Genomic DNA, 19,630 nt, shown 5'->3' with positions numbered 1-19,630 from the left:
TTCCCTCCATCCCTCCCGTCCCCTGCCCTGTCCCCAACAATTCACCTGCGCTTTCCTTACCGATCTCGGTCCAGCCCCTCTTACGGAGTCTCACCCTTGCACCCCGGAGGAGGGACCCCGCTTCCCAGTTCCCACCCTTCAGACTCCTGCACGCCTGTCTTTTCCACAGAAGTGACAGTTTAGTGGTGGCAGAAAAAGGGCTTGCAGTCCAGACGTTTGGATTCGAGTTCTGCTTCCACCTGTCAGGCACTCGCTTGCCACGTGACCTTGGGCAATTCAAGTCCCCTCTGTTTTTTTTTCTTATCTCTAAAATATCGCCTCCACCCTGACCAATTCCCAGGCTGCGGAAAGGCGCAGAAGGATAACGGACAGGGACGCTCCAGACCAATCCAGAGCACTGCGCAGGCGGGAGCGGGCGCTCCCCTCGCCGAGGCCTTGCCTCGGGTTCCCTCAGCCCCCTCCACGGCCCCCTCGGCTCCGGGCCGTCTCCGTGACTTCCACGCCTGCCCTCTCCCTCCGGCCCCGGAGCTCACCTGCAGGCACGCTCCGCCAAGGGCTGTGGCCGGGAACCTGCGCCTCAAGGAGACTCCGACCGCCGCCGCCATCTTGGCTCTTGACGTCGAGCCCCACCCCTTAACCCCGAGGTCGCTCTCCGCCGGCGTCCCACCGAGCACCGCGGCGGCGAGCCCGCGTCCACCGCGGCCGCGCTAGCCGCGCAGGAGCCACCGAGTGTCTTCCGGCTTCCCGAGTGGGCGGAGGGAAGGCGGAGCGAGCCAACACGAGCGTGCGCAGTTGCGAGGGATCGGCGCATGCCCAGTTGGCCACCCGCGGTCCTAAGGTGACCTTCCCAGAAGGGGGCGGAGTCCGAGAGGAAAGGGGGTGGGACTAAGTACACGGGGGGCGGAGCCACCCTATTTGAATCCCGGGCCAATTTTAACCCCTTTCTTCCTGAAAATTTGTCACTCATATCCTTGAACTCTGTCGCTTATGGCTTTAATCAGACATTTCTGTCAGTCACAGTGAGATTTGCTCGAGACAGTTCAGGTTCAAGCACTGAGAGCCCCGCGTCCCGAGAAACCCCTCAGTCCCGGGCAAATCGGAGGGGATTTGAAAGCAAATGTGTCATTCATCCATTCATCCATTCATTCATTCAAAATATGTATGGAGCACCCACTATGTGCCCGGCGCGGGGAGGCTACAGCAAGCGAACGGGGCGCGGTTACCGCCCTCACTGGACTTCCTCTAGTGGGCAGTAACGGGACAGTAGCAGGATGGTAGGCTCTGTCCTGTAAGTGGGGGTAACAAGGGAACCCAGCCCTAGGGGCCTTAGTGAGCCAGTTAACCTCAAAATCATTTCCTGAACACCTACTATGTGCCAAACATTATGATCCATCATCTTACTTAATCCCCAGGACAGTCTTGCGAGAGAGAATTGTGTGTGTGTGTGTGTGTGTGTGTGTGTGTGTGTGTGTTTAAGCTTCCATTTTACTCATCTCAGCTGCTTTTTTCAGACCCCTCCTCGGGTCATCTCAGAGCCTGGCTCCCTTGGTGGGTGGGGGAGGCTGGATTATCTTGGGCAGGCCATGGCCCCCATCCTCCACGTCCCTTGGTGTCTTCAACCACCTCAGGCGTTTAGGAAGGTGGTTAACTTTGCAGGTACCTGTGTTTCTCAGGAACGATGCATCTGCTTCTCTGCCCACTTGTTTTTGAGATGGGAAGGGCCCTTTTTCATAGTCTTTGGTTTCCACACTCACAGCTCGTTTAGATGCTACTGGGGAAATTAAGGTGGCCAGATGAGTTGGTTGGATGGGGCTAAGTTGCTGGAGTCCTGGGCTGGAACCCGGCTGCACTGCTGTGTGGCCGCATTAAAGGAGGCGCAGCCAGGCCGCGGGAAACAACCTGGACCCCTGGGTCTGACCTTGAATCTTCTCCTCCAGGCTGTGCGACCTCGGACAGGTCCTCCCCCATCTCCGGCCTATAGTTTCCTGGCCTGTATCATAGGGCATTGGGCCAGCTGATTTGATCCTGTGATTCAAGTGGCTGCCTTGGGGGGGTCTGTTTTGGGGGTAACTGGTGACAGGGCTGAGGTCACCTTGACTTTCCACTGGAGCTGAGCCAGCACTGCAAGAGGGCTCCTCCGAGTCTGCTCCAAGGGCCTCCTGGGCCAAATTGGATGAAATCATGGGAAGACAATTGCTCCCCTCTCACTCCTCCTGGCCGAATTGTCTTCTGACATAAGGAAGACTGTGCTCTCCCCACAAACGACATGTTTCAAGAGAACCGGTCCTCTTGGCGTTTTCAGGGTTCTTTCATCTCCAAGGCAGGTGCCCCTCCTGGATCAGTGACTCCCCTTTTACTGCACCCTGGTCACCTTGGAAAAAGCAGTCTGAGGCCAGCAGAAGTGAGACCTTGATTTATGAAGGGCTCTCGGTGCCAATGGGGCCACGTGCCCTGCAGTCACATCATTCCTGAGCTTCATGGGGATTTGAGGAGCTCAAAGTTATGGAGGAATAAATTCCTGGGCGGCTGCACCTCCGCCGTGAACTTTGGGATTCCAGAAAGGCACAGCTGCAGAAGGACTCGGAGATTTTCGGGTCCTGCTCCTGACGTATCTTCCCAAGGGGTCCTCGTGATAAGGCCCGAGGTTTTTTGTTTGTTTCCATTTGTCTAGTGCGAAGTGTTGCTTTCCACCAGACGGTCTGCTGGACGCTTTATATTTGTGCTGAGTCTCGTCACTTACAAATGTGTTTATGTAAACACCTTGTCTGGTCTTCGTAATGACTCTTTTGAGTTGCAATAATGATTCCCATTTTATGGACTTTCTTAGTCTTTGGATAATGAGAAAGTTGAGCAATCCTGAATGAGAATCTTGCTCTAGAATCTTGCTCTTTCTTCCCCAAGGGTTGGAAATCAAGCCTAGAATTAAAAATTAAATCCAAAAAGCACTGTATTGTACCAACCATCATTTGTACAATCAACTATATTACTGGTATCTTGTGCCTGGTGCCCGCCCCCCTCCCCCCTGGCATCCCCCACCCCCACCAGCCAGAGAGCTAAGGGGGGTTGGAGTTAGGGGGAAATATCAGATGATTTTATTGCCTGGGAAATTTATTTGCCTCTGAGAAAACCCCTGCCTCACCCCAATTGATCCCTGCAGTGGGACTCAGGGGCCTTCTTATCCCAAATTCAGAAGTTCATTTGCCTTTGTCCAGTGGGCCGTTGCTCTCTTCATCTCTCTGGCTGACTCTCTCCTAGTCCAGCTGTCTCCAGAGCATCTCCATCTGGGCGTCCCAGTGGCCTCTAAAACTCATCCTGCCCCGATTGTACATCTCACGGGAGGAGTTTACAGCTCTCCTCTTTTAGGCGCCACCGTCTACCCAATCTCCCAGCCAGAAACCTGGCATACTCCTTGACTTTCCTCCTGCACCACAGCCAGTCATCCACCAGCTCCCAGCACAGCCTCCAAGGCCTCCAGGGCCGGCCCCCCCACCGGCCCCTCCCGTCTCACCTCTGTCTGTGAGAAAACCTGCTCTGTCCCTCGCCTCTCTGCCTTCACTCTCTTCCATGTCTTGGATCCGGAGTATCCTTTCCTCCTTTCTCACATGGCCAATTCCTCAGCATTTAAGATTCAGCTCCTCCTTTCTCCTCCCTTAGGAGGTCACCCCTTGACCACCCCCATCAAAACATGCTCTGCGTCTGCCCTCAATGCACACAACACCTGGCTTAACAATAACCCATTTATATGTCTGTCTTTCCAGACTGTGGGCATTTTCAGGGTATGGCCCATTCATTTTATTTTCTTTGTCGAAATTATTGCTACCTGCGAGTTTCTTTTTAAATTCTTTACAAATATGTTTATTTTCTGAACCTCCCACACCAGAGGTCAAGAACTATGTCTGTCTTGCTTGCTGTTGTGTGCCCCAGAGCCTGGCACAGTGACCAGCACACAGTAGGTGGCCAACACATGCTTAAAGAATGAACACATTTATTTTTGTTTCCAAGGTGCATGGCTTGGCACCCAGCACATAGTAGAGATGTAGTCACTGTTGTTAATGTAGTTAAAAATGAAGGATGAGCGGTCCCTGTTCCTTGTAGAAGGTGAAAAGAGAGACCGGGTGTGGGGGTGGGTTAGGGCAGGAGGGAGCCCAGTGCAGACGCAGGCAGCTTCCATGTCCAGGTCATGACCAGGGCAAGGTGAGTGCACAGAACTGAAGAGGGGCAAAAAACTCAGTCATTAAGAGAAAGAATATTTTAATGCTATATTTTTTAAAAAAGCAAAAAAATCCATTGCCGGAGTCCAGCTCCAGCAGAGTCCAGGTTCCTGAGGGAGAGACGGAGTCGGCGCAATGAGGGAGGGGGCGTGAGACTTGAGTCGGCGCAATCAAGTCTGTCTTTACTGTGCACAAGTGTCGTTTTTATATTTTTCAGGATTAGTACAGAAATAGCTCTACAAATATTCTCAGAGAGATAAGGAAGTACAAAGCAAGTCTGTCTTTACTGGTTTTTACAGCGTTTTTATATCTTTTTTAGCAGGGGATAAATACGGCAGTACAGATGTTCTTGCAGAGTAAACCACAAAGCATTCATTGATAAGTATAATCTTACAGGGAACAGAGTTAACTTTTAGGGGGGCAGAGGTTAACTATCTTTTCCTGCACAAAAGCGACTTCAGCAATTAAGAAAAGACTTCTATAATGTTTTGCCAAACACATGCAGGGGAATAATATATTTTTCAATAACTAATATATGGGGGAAAATTCTAATTAACTACAGAGGAAGAAGTATGTCTATGCTTATCAGGGAAACTGGAGGAAAAGCAAAACATCAACCAGAAGGAGGCAGCTGCTTTGATCCAGATATTCTCTTTAGTACGAACCCCTCATTAGGGAGGAAAGTTCTCCCACTGTCTATGTGCGTCAGGGGGAACTAGCCCCTTGCGATATCCTGAAGGCTACGTGCAAGTGGTCCATATATTTTTCTCAGTACCAACCCCGCGGGGGGAGCACGCTCTTTTCTCTAAAGTGGCCATCTGGAAAAATTACAGCCTGAGTAGGAAAATGGGGTATAAGACAAAGGGAAGAAAAACAAGTTTTTAAAGTTCAGCATAGCTTGGGAGAAGGCCGGCTTTTCATTTTCTTGCGGAGGGGCGCCCTGCACCCCTCGGCTCTTCTTGATTGGCTGGACCCTGTCAAACAGCCGATCAAATGCTGCCTCGGCCCCCGGCAATCCATGATGAATCAAATATCAAAATTTTAAGTAAAGACAGTATTCTCCAAGAAAAACCAGAGGACTGAGTCAGTCAAGGGAACTGAAAGCGAGTCCCCTGGTTCCTTTTTGTCCTGGCGAAGACCAGAAACTATGCTTCCTTGTTTATTTTTTGATTCTCCATCTTATCTTCATCTTGCCAACCCCTGTTTGTTTCCCCAGCGTTATTAGCATTAAATAACTTTTGGGATACACCCAGGGGGTTGGCCGCTTTTTCAGGGAGCAGAGTGAAGGAAGGAGGGAGCCTGGATGGGCAGGAATGGAGGAGGAAGGGCTGGTGGTGATCACAGTGCAGAGCTCCACGTGGTCCAGCTCTCCGACCTACAGAGAGCGGGTGGCAGGAGGGGGAAAGCAGGGGACCCTCCTGAGGCTGGGGCTGAGTCGGGGCAGGAGACAAAGCCGCCTTCCCTCCCTTCAGCTGCAGAAGGAGTCCCTTCTGTGGATGGATGCAAGCAGGCCCGCCACCCGCCGCCACTGCGAGATTTGCAAATAGCTGGGCTCCTCCAAGTATATCCCGGCTCTCTGGCTGGGGGCGTTTTCCTCCAGGGAGCAGCGCAATTCGGCACTTCGGGGCTCTCGGGAGAAGAGGAGGTGAAAACAGTTTCTCAGAATTGGAACAGACATGGTTGGCAAATCACATTGCTGTCCAGCCACCTGGCCCAGATGTCCTCTGGCCCCTGCCCCATCCGACCCTGCGTGTGCTTGCTCTCAGAGAAGCCCTCCTCCCTCTGCTAGGGCACTCGGTGGGTGGTCATCTTCACTATTGTTCAAGATGCTGATGACAGTGATGACGGGGCTGTTGCTGCTGCTGCTGATTGCAGCTGCCACCTCTGGAGGACTTCCTGCAGACCAGGCCCTCCGCAGGGCATTGTGGGTACGTTCTCTCTATCTAACGATTACAGCAATCCACAAGGCAGGGATTTTTGTGTTTCATTTATAGTTGAGGCAACTGAGCCTCAGAGAGGGTCAACAACTCACCCTAAGTCGCACAGCTAGGAGGTCAGCGTCTTAGGGAGATGGCTGGGCTGTGGGCATGCCCCCAAGGCTCACGGGAAGGCAGCGCTTGCAGCCACTCTGGTCTACCTGCAGAGGGTGCTCCTGCCTCACGGAACTGCCCAGGGCTCCCAACAGCCCTTTTCAGCCAGCTCTTAGACAGGGCTTATCTACACCCTCTTCCCCCCAAACCCCACCATATAATTAGACTTCTCAAAATACTCTCTCTGAGTGGGATGGAGACAATCATATGCTACAGGCTTCTCCAGTTTCATGAGCAGCCCCTATGGAACTCCCGGAGCAAAAGTCACGAGCCACCCACACTCCAGACGGGGTGCATTTCACACAGCTGAAGTCAGCTCAGCTGCTGGGACTTAGCAAGGGCCCCAAGGCCCTCTGGGGACTGTCACGTTGCTGGGCTCTATAGCACCACACACGCACACAAAATTAGAACTCACCCACCCTGCTAACTGCTCTCTCACTCCCATCTGCCTGCCACATCACCAGCATACCCTCAAATTAGCAGTTACTTTGGCCCTCTGGCTGTGTGTGGGTGTGTGCTTTGTAAACACGTACGTGATAAAACTCCCTTTCCAGCTGAATCTGAATTTTGAGCACCCCTTTCTATCAGAGACAGCCATGTCCATGAAATGTAAAAAAGGGATAGTGGTAAATTTTCCTTTGTTGTGGCTAAGTATCAGCTCACTGGAAACGAAACTAGTCAGAGGGATGCAGAAAGTTAAAAGCGAGTCGACCTAGAGAGGCGTGGAGGTGGAGTGGTTAAGTGTGCAGGCCTTCGGGCATTCAAATCCTGTTATATCAGCCATTTACTGTGTGACCTTGAACAGGTTACTTAACTTCTCTGTGCGTTAATTTCCTATTATGTAAAATGGAGAGAGAGAATCATAGGCACCTGCAGAGAGGACGAGAAAATGTCTTAGTATCTGTGAGGAGCAATAAACCTCAAACTGGTGGCAGGAAGCCCAGCTCGGAGAAGAAACGAGGTAAAAGAGAGCTGTGAATTATAAAGGGGAAGAGATTATGCTAACCAGAATGGGAAGACTTCAGCATAAGATGCCAAGAGTTTTAGGCAGCTTAAAAAAACTATTTAAAAATGTATGTGTAATTAAATTCTCACTATGTAAAAATTTCGAGCAACATAGACAAAGATTAAATCCCCTTGGTCACACTTTCTTTCCCAGAAGTGATTACTATTGTTGGTTTCACGGGATGGCTTCCAGGTCTTTTTCTTTGCATGTATTTACATATGTGTGTTACTTCGGAAATCCGTGACTTCACTTGACGCTCTTTTCGTTTTTTAAATACCAACATCAAGTGCTGTATCTTGGCGCTCTTTCCATGTCAGGACACGTAGATCTATTTCATCTTATATACTGGAAAATATTTAAATGTAGGGATGTACCGTGGTCTGATTATTACTCAGGCAGTTTCTTAAAAATGTTTTTCCTATTAGCTTAATAGCAAGAAAGAAATAGAAGTTCCTGTCCTCTTTCTAAGATGCAGGAGGTGACTGCAGCTGCCCCCAACCTTCAGGGCGCTCCCATCGCTCAAGCCCTGGTGTTTCGCTCAAGGCTTGGTGTTTCAGTCTCTATCTTGGCCTCTTTCTCTGATCACCACCTCTCAAACACGCCACACACACTTACATCCCTTCGCATCTCCATTCAGCCTGGCAGCCCTTCTCTGCTCAGTCTTTCGATCCTACAGTCATTCAACGCTTACTCCTCCCAGCCCAAATGCACACCAAGGCCCCCCTTGGTCACCCTCCCGGCTGGAAATAACTGTGTGTGTGTGTCTGTATGCATGCACGATTCCACAGCTTTTTGTACCTTATTCCTTCCCCCGTTCAGCAGATATTTATCCAGTGCCTCCTGCCTCAGTCTGCCCCTGTGCTCGCCTGTCTGTCCCCCTGTCTCAGTGTCAGCTCCTTGAAGGATGAGGCTGGGTCTCAGGCGTAGGGTTTTCCAGGGAGGACAGACATCCTGGTTTGTCCAGCATGGTTCCAATTTTCACTCGTTATCCTGGTGGAATTATCGGTAATGCCCTCTTTCACTCTGGTTTAGATGAAAAATTATCTGATCACTCTAGTTTTACACACAGTAGAAGCCAATCATAAATGTTAATGGAAAAAAAGAATGAAGGGGTGGATGAATGAATATAATGTGCTTTTCATGATTTAGAGATGCCCTCTAACTCTGAGCTGAAGTCTAGAGAGCACATGCTGTGTTATGTAGAGGTCATTTCATTCTGGGCTGTGCTGCCTTTGAAGGGCTTATATAGGAATCCTAGAATCTCCAGACATCTTGCTTGCAGGTAGTGGGGCTTTCTTTTTTCTTTTCTTTTTTGCTGAGGAAGATTTGCCCTGAGCTCACATCTGTACCAACTTCCTCCACTTGGCATGTGGGTCGCTGCCACAGCGTGGCTGACCAGTGGTGTAGGTCAGCTCTCGGGATCCGAACCCATGAACTCAGGCCGCAGAAGCGGAGAGCACCAAAGTCAACCACTATGCCACAGGGCCAGAGGGGTTTTCTTGTAAGAGTCTAACAGGACATCTAGTATGCTAAAAAATGACTGGCGCAATGGCAACATTTATGAATAAAAGAATGATGACTCATTGAACTTGGGTTGGGAAGTAGTTTCTAGATGAAGTAGTCAAGAGCAGGGCTTCAGCTGGTGGGCTCTGGAGTCAGACCACCCGGCTGTGAATCCTGGTTCTGCTACTTCCTGCTGTGTGACCTTGAGCAAGTTACTTCCTCTCTGAACCTCAGTTTCCTCGTCTATAAAGTGGGGATAATAACCTCGCAGCTTCGTTGAGAGAATAAGAGGATGAATGTAAAATATCAGGTCGAACCATACAAAATCGTCTCTATCTGACCATTTTGATCTTCAGAATGGCATCTCGTATAGTTCAACCTGGCAGATGCCTGGCATATAATCAGTGTTTAAGAAAAGGTGGCTATTCTTCCCTCACATCTGGTGGGGCTACTATTTCTGCCTCCACTGCCTAGCTGAACAGAAGAATCATTCTTTCATTCAAAACATATTTGCCGAGCACTGACTATGTGCTGGGAGCTGCCATCAGGAGGAAGACGAAACATTCCTGTCAAAGGTTGAACATATCTCTTCAACACATCAGTAGTGATGAGCAAATAAGAAGTAATAGGATATATCAGAATATATGAGGAAGCCATTTGGTTTAAAACTAATTCAGACTGAACTCGTTTTTCTAGAAAGTTCTGACGTGGCCTGTTGGGCATGCATTGTACACCTGCTTTAAACATTTACAACATCCCAAAGCAAAGAATGATGTCCTTAAAGATAGGGATGCCGTCTCCTCCCATTTCGGCATTTCTTTAAGAATAAGTGTGTCTTCCCAGAAACTAAGGATTAATTACCCAACTGCTGTGTTCCCCTTGTGACCACTGACCTACTGCGCCAGCAAAGCATCTCGTGACTGCAGTAAAGAGATATTCCTGTCATATGTGACATGTGTTCCTGGTTCCGAGACGGTATAGAACCAGTCTGGACAGCCCATTTCTTCAGAGAACATCCTTCCTTGGTGAGGGTCACTTCCGGGCTATAGTTCTCAAAGCTGGGTCGCATAGTAAACTCATGCCGCTTTTGATTTTTAGATGGATTATAGATTATTTGCATCGACAGTAGCATGTGAATAGGGCCCTGGAATGCCGGTGAGAGACTGTTCTTAAAGAGTCATCTTGGGTAAACGCACGACTGTGATAAAGTTGGCCTGCGGAGCGTGAGGGGCTGAAACTGGAAGTTTGCTTCGAGACTAGCCCGAGATCAGCCTTTTGCTTTCTCAGTGGTCAGGGCTGGACAGGAGCCCGGCTGGTAGGAGGGCCGGGGTGGGGGGCGGGGGGCCGGTGAGGGATAGGGAGGTGAAAAGCACGAATGAAGCAGCAGGTTTCTTAGTCGGTCAGACTTGAGAGCAGGCTGCAGAGCTGAGCTTTCCTCCCGGGCATGTCCTTTTTCTGGGTTGTCCAGCTGGAGAAGAGATTTCACATGCTCTCATTTGGTGTCACTCACTATATTTAGTTACCAATAACATTGCCGTCAGCCCCCTGGACCTGATGCCACGTGGGTGAGGATCCTGGAGAAGTCCTGCCGGGTAGGCAGAATTCATCCCGGCCTGCCCCTGTGTTTGGGGGGAGGACCCCCCTTCCACAGGCTTTTGGCTGTGCCATAAAGATCCCATCTGGAATGAAGGGGCTGGGATACTGAGGGACCTCAGCTCCCCTCCCCTGGGACCCCAAGACAACATCTTACATTAAAATTCAGAATCGAGGTGTCTCCCAGGAACAGTGAAGGGGAGGAGACTGGAGGGGAGGGGGTTATGTTTTCCCTTTCCGAGGGGCTGGTGGGGGTTCCCGTCTTGACAGTCAGCAGAGGGGACCTGGCCAAAGGCACCCCCCTTGCTGAGAGAGAGGCCAGTCCCCGTACCATGGCAGCAGCCACACTCAGGCAAGAGGAGATTCTGGAGGGGCAAGACTCTGCGTCCTAGGGCCAGGGATGGCTGGTGTCTATTTTATGCTTCTCTTTTTGGTATTATAATAATAAACTTTTTTTTTTTTTTTTTTGGCTAACGAAGATTTGCCCTGAGCTAACATCTGTTGCCAATCTTCCTCTATTTTTTGTATGTGGGTTGCTGTCACAGCATGGCCACTGAGAGATGAGTGGTGTAGGTCCATACCAGGGAACTGAACCTGGGCTGCTGAAGCAGAGGGCGCTGAACTTAACCACTAGGCCACCGGGGCTGGCCCTTATGATAAACTTCTGTTAGCCACTGCAGTCAGACCAGCTAGGGATTTAAGTAATATGCCTATTTCTATAACTGGGGCTCAGCCTGGCAAAGAAGATTCTAGACATATGCCTTCCAATATGGCAGCCACTTGTGGCTACTGAACACTTAAAATGTGGCCAGTCTGAATAGAGAGGTGATATAAGTATAAAATAGACATCAGCTTCCAAAGACTTACTATAAAAAAAAGAGAATGTAAAATATTTCATTAATATTTAAAAAATTTGATTTCATGTTGAAATGATGACAATTTGGATATATTGGGTTAAAGAAAACATATCATTAAAAATTAACTTCACCTGTTTTTTTACTTTTTAAAAGGTGGCTTCCAGGAAATTTAAAATTACTTTTGTGGCTTGCATTATATTTCCGATGGATAGTGCCGTTCTAGATGTCTCAGGGTGACCTTCAGCAATCCCGGGGTGGGTGTGTGGCCAAGATGCGAAACCACCACCAGGATGGATTTAACACACCGGCATCCCTTGGGAAGGCTCAGAAACAGGGGGGTCAGGAAGCCCCATTGAAGACTGGCTTTGCTGTGGCTCTGGCCACGTTAGTTGGGTATAAAAGGGAAGCGTGACTTAGCGTGGACCCCCGGATTAGGTCTCAGAGTAAGAGAACTAGCGATTTTCGTTTTGCAGTGGCCCCTTAAAATGGTTTCACCAAAACATGAGTCCAGAAGCCCAAGATGGGGTTGAGGGCTGAGAAGCCCTAGGTGCATCTCAAAAAGCTCTGAAGTGGCTTCTTGGCTCAGCCGTCAACCAGGTGGCTCCATTTTAGGGCCTCAAGAGTGTGTTCACAAAGATGCTGTCAGACCATGGCTATAGTGTAAGGAGTTTTAGGTCAAATCACAAGTACCCTCATGTAACAATTCCATATTATAAGAACATGGTGTTACCCGGAACAGTGGCCCTGTTGGCACCCTGCCGGAAGCTCTTCTGGTCCTGTGAGCTCATGCCCCAGCTCCTTTGCTGCTAATAAGGGCAGCTGTGACCCTCTTTAGGCGATTGCCTGTGGGCTACTGGTGCCCCCTCGCCCATTCGGAGAGCCAAGGCCCCCAGTGCCAGCGACTCCGCCTCCAGATGAGACAACTCGGAGCTGCCACTTCGGCTCCAGAGCTCCAGGGCCAGGCTGAGGCTACCCCTGAGTCAAATTCCCCTGTGGCTTTTTCCCCTTCCCCGTCCTGCTCCTTCCACTCCCTTCCTGGTTTCTCCTGGAGGCACTTCCTTAATAGATCACTTGTTCTCAAATGCTCATTGCAGGTCTGCTTCTGGGACACTCCCCCCCCCACCCCAGTAAAACATAGACTTTATTGTGGGTGTTGGTTTTGACCTTGGGTGGTGCCATGTAATACACATCCATTGAGTGTGGGGGGTTCCAAACCCTTGAGACACCCTTGCTGAGAGTGTGTCTCTCACTCTCTGCGGGGGCTGCAGGACCAAGAGAGGGCCCGTGTGTGGCCTGCTTCCCTCCAGGTCGTGTCTAGGACGCAGCAATGAACATCACACTAACAGTCTGGTGACTGCCCCTCTGACCGTTTATTTTATTGCTGTTTAATCAGGCTCTTCCCCAAACGTCTTTTTATCCCCATCACAGCCTTTTGTCCAGAAAGTTGCAACTGTGCCCCGCTTCTTGCCATCTTCGTGACACCCCCTGCCCTCTTACATAAAGTATTTCAAAATAAAGATTGAAACAGGAACTGAGCTGAGTTTTGCAACACAGAAGTGTATTCTAGGCCTATATTTATGGAAAGTCAGGGGTGGGGAGAGCAATGAGTCCACGGGCCGGGGGGAGGGGGCGCGTCCACACCAAGGGTAGTCACACTGGGTGGGCAAGCAAGATAGGAACGGGCGTCTGAATCCCGGGGGAGCATCAGAAATTACCGACATGATGGGGAGAGCCTTAGAAAAATCTATAAACACACACTGTCTCTACACGGGAGGCGCTCACTTCCCCTTAAGGTAGACTAGAACAAACTGAAAGCCACCCCAAACCCACATTAACCAAACACACACTCTAAGTCAAACATGACAAACTCTAAGTCTCCAGATAAACACCCTCAGACAGGCACTTGGTGTCCAGCTCGGGGGCTGGAGAGAAGAGCTGGGGCTTTGGCCCCTAAAGGCAAGGGCCACTGTCCCCAGAGTGGGGACAACAGCTTCTGAAGGCTCTGGGGTCTGATCTGTCCGGTGGTCCTGGCCCAGCTGGATGGGAAGGAGGCCTGTTTAAAGAAGACCCCTCCTCCGATTTCACTGTGACAGTGACCTGCAGGAAGGTCTGTGCCCCGGGCCTTTCCTGAATCTAGCGGACTGGCGTTTCTAAAGAGCAGGTCACTGAGAGGGCAGATGCTGGCCGTATAAGTGGGGGGCTGCATGCTGGGAACTGTCTGGCTCCATGAGGCCGGGACCAGGTCCAATTTGCTACTAACCATTGTATCCTCAGAGCCTGACACTGTGCCTGGCATTTAGTAGGCACACAACAAATGTTTGTTGAATGAATGAATGAAATAATCCAAGAAGGAAATCCTGTTCTCCCAAGAAGACAAATTTTCATTAGTTATAAATTGGCTCTTTTTTAAACTTCAAAGAGGAATTATGATTTACTTATTCTCCTGACATCAGCTGGCCCTAAAGGAACTTTTTTTGGTTGAAACTGAGTCTTTTCAGCTGGAGCCAGAGAATTAATCTGGTTATGTCCAAATAAGAGGGTCTTCAGCAAATGCTGAACTTCAATGGGATAAGTGATCCGTCTCTAAGGCCAGCAGCTGGCGCAGAACTGGCTGTTGGGGCTAGAGGCTGGGCCAGCATCCTTATATGCTGGGTCTGAGGTCTGGGGAAGAGGGGTCTTTGATATACCCTGGGCAAGGTCTGAGCCTGGCTGGTGGTGAAGCCCTTATCTAGCTGCCTGGACAGATGGCATGAGGAATAGGGAGTCGAGGCCGTGAGAGGCGGGAGGTCAGGAACTGGCCAGAGCACGAGAACCAGGCAAGAGAAGATGGACATGGCTGACCCTGGGGCATCTTTACACACTGAACTCTGAGGCCACGAGGATGCTGGTCTGGGGAGAAACTCCCAAGCATGTGGGAGAGGCTGCGTGCAGGAGAAAGAGGAGGCAGGAGGAGCATCTCCAAAATGGAGAAGGCCGCTCTGATAATGTCTGCTTCCAGGTGAAATGATTGGACCCTCAGGGGTGGGGAGGCTAGCCAATGGGGTCTACACGGCAGAGAGAAAGCCAAGGGATTTGAGAGAGGCTGGTAAGGAATGAATAACTGGAGGCGGCCACCTGGATACCCCAAGGGAGGTGAATTTGAAATGGTGATGGCACTTCAAGGTACGTCCGGGGTCTCAGGGTCCCTTTCTACACGCTCTACCTTAACCTTCGGGGCATGGCTGCCGGGAGAACCGGTGATCCCAGGGCTGCCTTCCCTTCTCCCCTCATTTCAGTTTGGACAAGAGACTAAGGATCTCTGGAGAATGGTTTGCGGACACGGCTCTTGGTTTTGTTTCATATCTCATGTCAGGGCTGTACAGACACAGCCAAACGCCCAGCTATCGTCAGGAAGGGCAGAGTTGAGGCTCGCTGGGGGGGGGACTTCAGAGGACACGAGGTCCTTCTGAGGGAGGCAAGGCACAGCTATCTCAGACCCTCCCCACCTCCTGAGGGTTTCCCGGCGGGGCCACCCAGTCCACGGCAGGCAGGGGCAAGCTCTGGGGGCACGAGGGCTCTGGAGAACGCAGGGGAGGAGGGAAGCGCCGGCCCCGGCGGGTCAGGGCACCATGTGCCACCACTTGAAGGCGAAGGGCTTCCTGCGGACGTTGGTGCCGCAGTGGACCTCGCCCAGGAACTTGTGGTAGGCGGAAATGTCGTCGACGAAGGTGCAGCAGAAGCCCAGGGGCTCCAGCAGGGAGCGCACGTGCGTCTCCAGGCAGCACTCCTCCTCCACCTGCGGCCCGAACGGCTTGGGGATGCCCAGGTCCTTGTCGAGCACGATCATGTTCACCTGTGACGGGCCGGGGTGGCGGGAGGGGCAACAGCTCCATTTAGTGAGCACCCACCACATGCCCGGCCCCGGTCCAGGCTCAGCGAGCCCTCCCAACAACCCTAAGAAGCAGGATTGTGATTATCCCCAATTTACAGGTGAGCAAACTGAGGCACGGAGGGGGCAGAGCTGGAGTGGAAAACCAGGCAATTCGCTTCTGTCTGTATGGGTATGTACACGCACGTGTATGTGGCTAAACATGTATGCATCAGTGTATGCATGTGCATGTGTGTTTGTGTGCACATGCATGTACGTGTGCATATATATGTGTCTATGTGTGTGTTCTAACCTCCTCTTCCTTCCCAGGAGACTCTCCTCCGTGACAATGAGACTCCCTCCCATCCGAAAGGCCTTTTCCACTCACAAAGCACTTTCCTATCTGTTAAGGTAAAGGACTCCCCAGGACCCCAGTAGGATAAGCATATCACCCCTAGGAGGGAATGAGGCCCAGAGAGGGCAAGTGCCTGGGGTGTGTGGGTGAGGCCACACAGCAGCTCAGCCAGGACTGGGACCTGGGCCTTCCGACTGGACAGCCTCAGCCAAGGGGTCCTTCTGGATCCGGCTGCCCCCTGATTGGCCTTGATGGGGCCTGGGGTCCAGAAGGCCTCACCATATTCGGGAAGAAGGCTCTGGCCTGGCGGTTCTCATCCATCTTGAACAGAGCGGGCAGATCGATGATGTCCTGCTCTGTCAGCCCGAGTTCCTTCTTGAGGATGTCGCGGTTCCAGTCGAGGCAGCGCTGGGCGAGGGGGAAGGAGGGAGGGCAGGCAAGTGAGGGGACAGCCCTGCCGTCTTTGTCAACCCCACTCCCATCTGCAGCACGAGACCCAGGGTCCCAGATTCCAGGGGGACTTCCAGCGCTCACCGAGCTCCTCGTCCCCCCCAGGGCCCCCTCACCAGCGCTCAGTCACAGCAGTAGCAGGACGAGAGAGAAGCCTGCAGAAATAACACTAGCGGTCGTCACCTACTGTGCACGTTCTGTGAGCCAGAACCTGTGCTGAGCATGTGCTGCACGGTATCTCCCTGAACCCTGGGCAGCCCCGTGAGCTGAGAGTGACGGTGACAAGGATCCCAATAGTAATCATGAGAGCAAATATGTACAAGGGCCCTAAGTGTGCTGCTCTATGTTACTTATTTGAGCGTCAGCCCCTTGAGGTGGACACCGCTATCATCCCCTCCTTAGAGATGCGGGAGCTGAAGACACAAGTCCATAGTGAGCTGCCCAAGGTCCTACTGGCGAAAGTGGGGGGCCATGATTTGACCTCAGATCTACCTGATGCCAACCAGTGACCATGGAGGGGGACAGTTATGATAAAGTCAATGTTCAAATAGCCACTAAGACGTTCTGTGGACTTCGGGACACCTTGCAGTCGCTCCTCCAGCAGCCACTCCCCGCCGCCCCCTGCAAGGTAGCAGTGCATTGTTGGGCTGGGTCGCCCACATCTCCACCTCCCAGAGAGAGCTAATGAGTGGACTCCTGCCCCCACCTCCTTGCCCCAGTGCTTGGTTCAGGGATGGGCAGCAACCTGGGATTAGGCTAATCAGTGTATGGAACTCCCCTGGCCAGAGTGATTGGTTTAGGTTGGCCCAATCAGAGTGAAATGCAAGGCTTCTGTTCAATTGTTGGGGCATATAAATCCTCTCTCAGTGGATTGCATTCTGGGGGGATACAAGGCCTTGAACTGCTGCAGCTATGCTCCTACTCTGAGGGCACCTGCAAAGGCCAAGAAGTATAGAGCAATGGAGCTAGTGCCTTGATCAACCTGTGCCTGAAATCCACACCACTGCTGGACTTTCCACTTATATGAGCCAATCATGCCTTTTTGTTTAAATTGGTTTGCTTTGTGTTTTCTGGGTTCTTTTTTTTAAACTTGATCCTTTTATATATGTCCATGCAAATAAAGAGAGATTTAATTAAAATAAATATGATCCTGTTGACTAGTTTCTACTTGTGGATACAACCTTTGAGATTTAGAGACTCAGAAGGTGGGAATCCATCCATAGATAGAAAACTCCAGAGATCTCTGATCCCCCAAAACTAATAAAAATTCAGGACATATCTTCACATATGCGTTTTTCTGGAGAACAGGTCTGTAGCATTTGTCTTATTTGAAAGGGGTGTGTCTCCCCCAAAATTTATGGCCTCTAGCCTTACAGAGCTGTTGGCACTTTAGCATTGCCTGATACGCCTCCCTTCCCAGGTCCCCTGTCTGCTTCTAGCCTCTGCTGACCTGCACATCCCCTGCCATCGTCATCTCTTCTACCCTCCAGCGTTAGCACATGAGTAACACGGGGAGGCTGGACCAAATGCTCGTTGAGACCCTTCCCTCTGTCATGCACCCTGAACCCCTGGCCATTCCCCACGGAAGCCCAGAGAATGTGAGAGGTGCCGTCGAGCCCAGCCTCGTCCCTCCCAGGGGCCCTCTGCCCCAGCCCCCAGCACTGGCGGGCCCTGCCCGCCCTCACCTGGAAGTACTGGTTCTCCTGCACGAGGCTCTCACTGGACAAAATCTTGTTGATGGTGATGCGCTTGCTGCTCATCCCGCCCAAGCCTGTGGGGGTCAGAGGACAGGGGACCGTCTAGCTCTAGGTACCAGCCTGGGTGTTCCCTTTTGCCAAGGCCCCCCAGCTTCTGGGCTAACTGCTGGAATGAGGGAGATGGAGCTGGCGAAAGGCTGGGACACAGGAGGACGACCCCGGAGGAAACCAGGCCCCCTCCGCCTGGGGAAGGCAGCACACACTCCTTTCTCCAGAGTTGGCCACATCGCCCGGGCCAGGCAAGGGGTGGTAACTGCCTTGCTCTCTCTCTGGCCGCGGGGTGGGGGTGGCACAAGGAGCCACCTGGGTCTCCCACCTGGAGCCTGCTTCTAAGGACGAGCAGCTGACCAGTGTGAGCGTGGCAGAAGCAGGATGCCCAGAGGTGTCGTCCTTCCGGTTTTCCAGACCTGCATCATGCTGGGCCCTGCCCTGTCCGCGTCTGCATCTGCCTCCTAGTCCATCGTGACGGCCCACGTGGCTTCTGGGCTGGTCAGTAAGACCTAAGGCTCCTCGAGCACCCACCACGTGGCAGGCACTCTTCCAGATGTCTTGCATGGCTTACCTCAGCAATCTTCCCCACATTTCTATGAGGCAGCTGCTAGCACCGAAGATGAGGAAACTGAGGCACAGAGAAGTTACATGACTTGCCCAGGGTCTCACAGCTAGTGGCGGAGCCTATATGCAGACCAGACAGTCTGATTCCAGAGTCTACACTATTAAGTGCTCTTTTTTGCCTGATCTGGGAAGAGCCTGCTCCTGGTCCATTGTGCTTCCCAGTCTTGCAGCTTGTCAGCGGTAAAGAGATTGGGGCTGCCACACCCTGGACCCGAGCTGTCCCCACACCACCACTTGGACCTATGGGTACAAAGATAATGGCTCCTATATCCTAGGGGCAGCTTTGGGGGTATCTTTAATATAGAAAGAAGCCTCCAGAAGTCAAGACTCAGACCTGCCAATCCAAGAAAAATTTTCCCATCAGTGGGGAACTAAAAAAGGACGGTGGTCTTCAGTTGGTCCTGTCTGTCCCAGACACCAGTCACTATAGAGGATGCCGCCTTTGGGGACAGACGGCGGTAACGTATGCATCAACCAGCCTGAGGAACGCAGGCTTTGGGAGGGAGCTAGACTGGAGATACTAATCTGAAAAGTGACAAAAAAACAATGTGAGAAAAACATAAGAAATTGTCACGGCCTCTCCAACCGGGCTCACTGTCTCCACCTGATTGGCTGTCCCTCTTTCCATGATTAATTGACGAGCAAACCTCAGCCCAGTCCACATCGGCCCCGATTACATGGGCATCTAAATTAGCAGATGATTTCTCACGGTGGGACTGGGAGTGACGCTGTCTGACTGTATATTGTGTCTGTCGACTCCCCCTTTTCTTCCTGTCCCTAAACGGCATTATGTGTATTTTCCTCTATCTCCTTTCTAAATCACAAGTTCCTTGAAGGCAGATCACCCATCAGTTTTGAACCATTAACTCTCCTCTGGGACTGGTGCTATTTATAGGATGCGTGAGGTCCTGAAAAAGTACCTGGCACTGTTGACAACAATAAGAAGCAGTGGGCAGCTTGATGGTCCAGCTGACCATTGCGAGGGTCACGAGAGGCCAGGGCTGCTTCCCACCCGGAGCGGGCCAGACACCCAGGGAAGAGGAGCTGGGTGCCCCATCCTCCTGAGAGTCTCTCTGGGGGCTCAGGTCCCCACTCCTGCCAAGGCCCGGTGGGCACTCACCTTTGAACATGATGGACTCCCCATAGCCCTCTCTCTGCTTCTCTCGGAAGAGCTTGTAGCAGGCCGAGGTGCTGGCCATGAGCATCAGGAATTGCTGCAAGAGACCATCCAGAGGGACAATGTCAGCAGAGGGGAGCTGGCCAAGGAGCAGGAGGGACCCCTGCCCTGAGGACCCAGCGCCCTGTCTGCAAACCGTCTCAAGTCTCCCCACACTGAGTGGCAAAGG

General features: G+C 51.7%; 2 protein-coding genes across 2 annotated transcripts in view; both read right to left on the bottom strand.

Moving 5' to 3' along the window:
* SDHB (succinate dehydrogenase complex iron sulfur subunit B) overlaps positions 1-835 on the bottom strand; it is a 32,976-nt gene extending 32,141 nt beyond the window's left edge. Inside the window, exon 1 of the mRNA XM_008507088.2 lies at positions 534-835. Within this exon, the coding sequence (XP_008505310.2) occupies positions 534-605 (72 nt within the window). The 5' untranslated portion in view covers positions 606-835. The remainder of the gene's footprint in view (positions 1-533) is intronic.
* An 11,776-nt stretch (positions 836-12,611) lies between these two features.
* PADI2 (peptidyl arginine deiminase 2) overlaps positions 12,612-19,630 on the bottom strand; it is a 43,325-nt gene continuing 36,306 nt past the window's right edge. The window contains exons 13-16 of the mRNA XM_008506615.2: positions 19,405-19,498; positions 17,598-17,683; positions 15,742-15,870; positions 12,612-15,092 (exon numbers count right to left, since the gene is read on the bottom strand). Coding sequence (XP_008504837.1) covers positions 14,859-15,092; positions 15,742-15,870; positions 17,598-17,683; positions 19,405-19,498 — 543 coding nt within the window. The 3' untranslated portion in view covers positions 12,612-14,858. The remainder of the gene's footprint in view (positions 15,093-15,741; positions 15,871-17,597; positions 17,684-19,404; positions 19,499-19,630) is intronic.

This window comes from Equus przewalskii, chromosome 2 (assembly GCF_037783145.1).
Source record: "Equus przewalskii isolate Varuska chromosome 2, EquPr2, whole genome shotgun sequence".
NCBI classification, from domain to species: Eukaryota; Metazoa; Chordata; class Mammalia; order Perissodactyla; family Equidae; genus Equus; species Equus przewalskii.
This window is presented reverse-complemented; position numbering and strand designations above follow the sequence as displayed.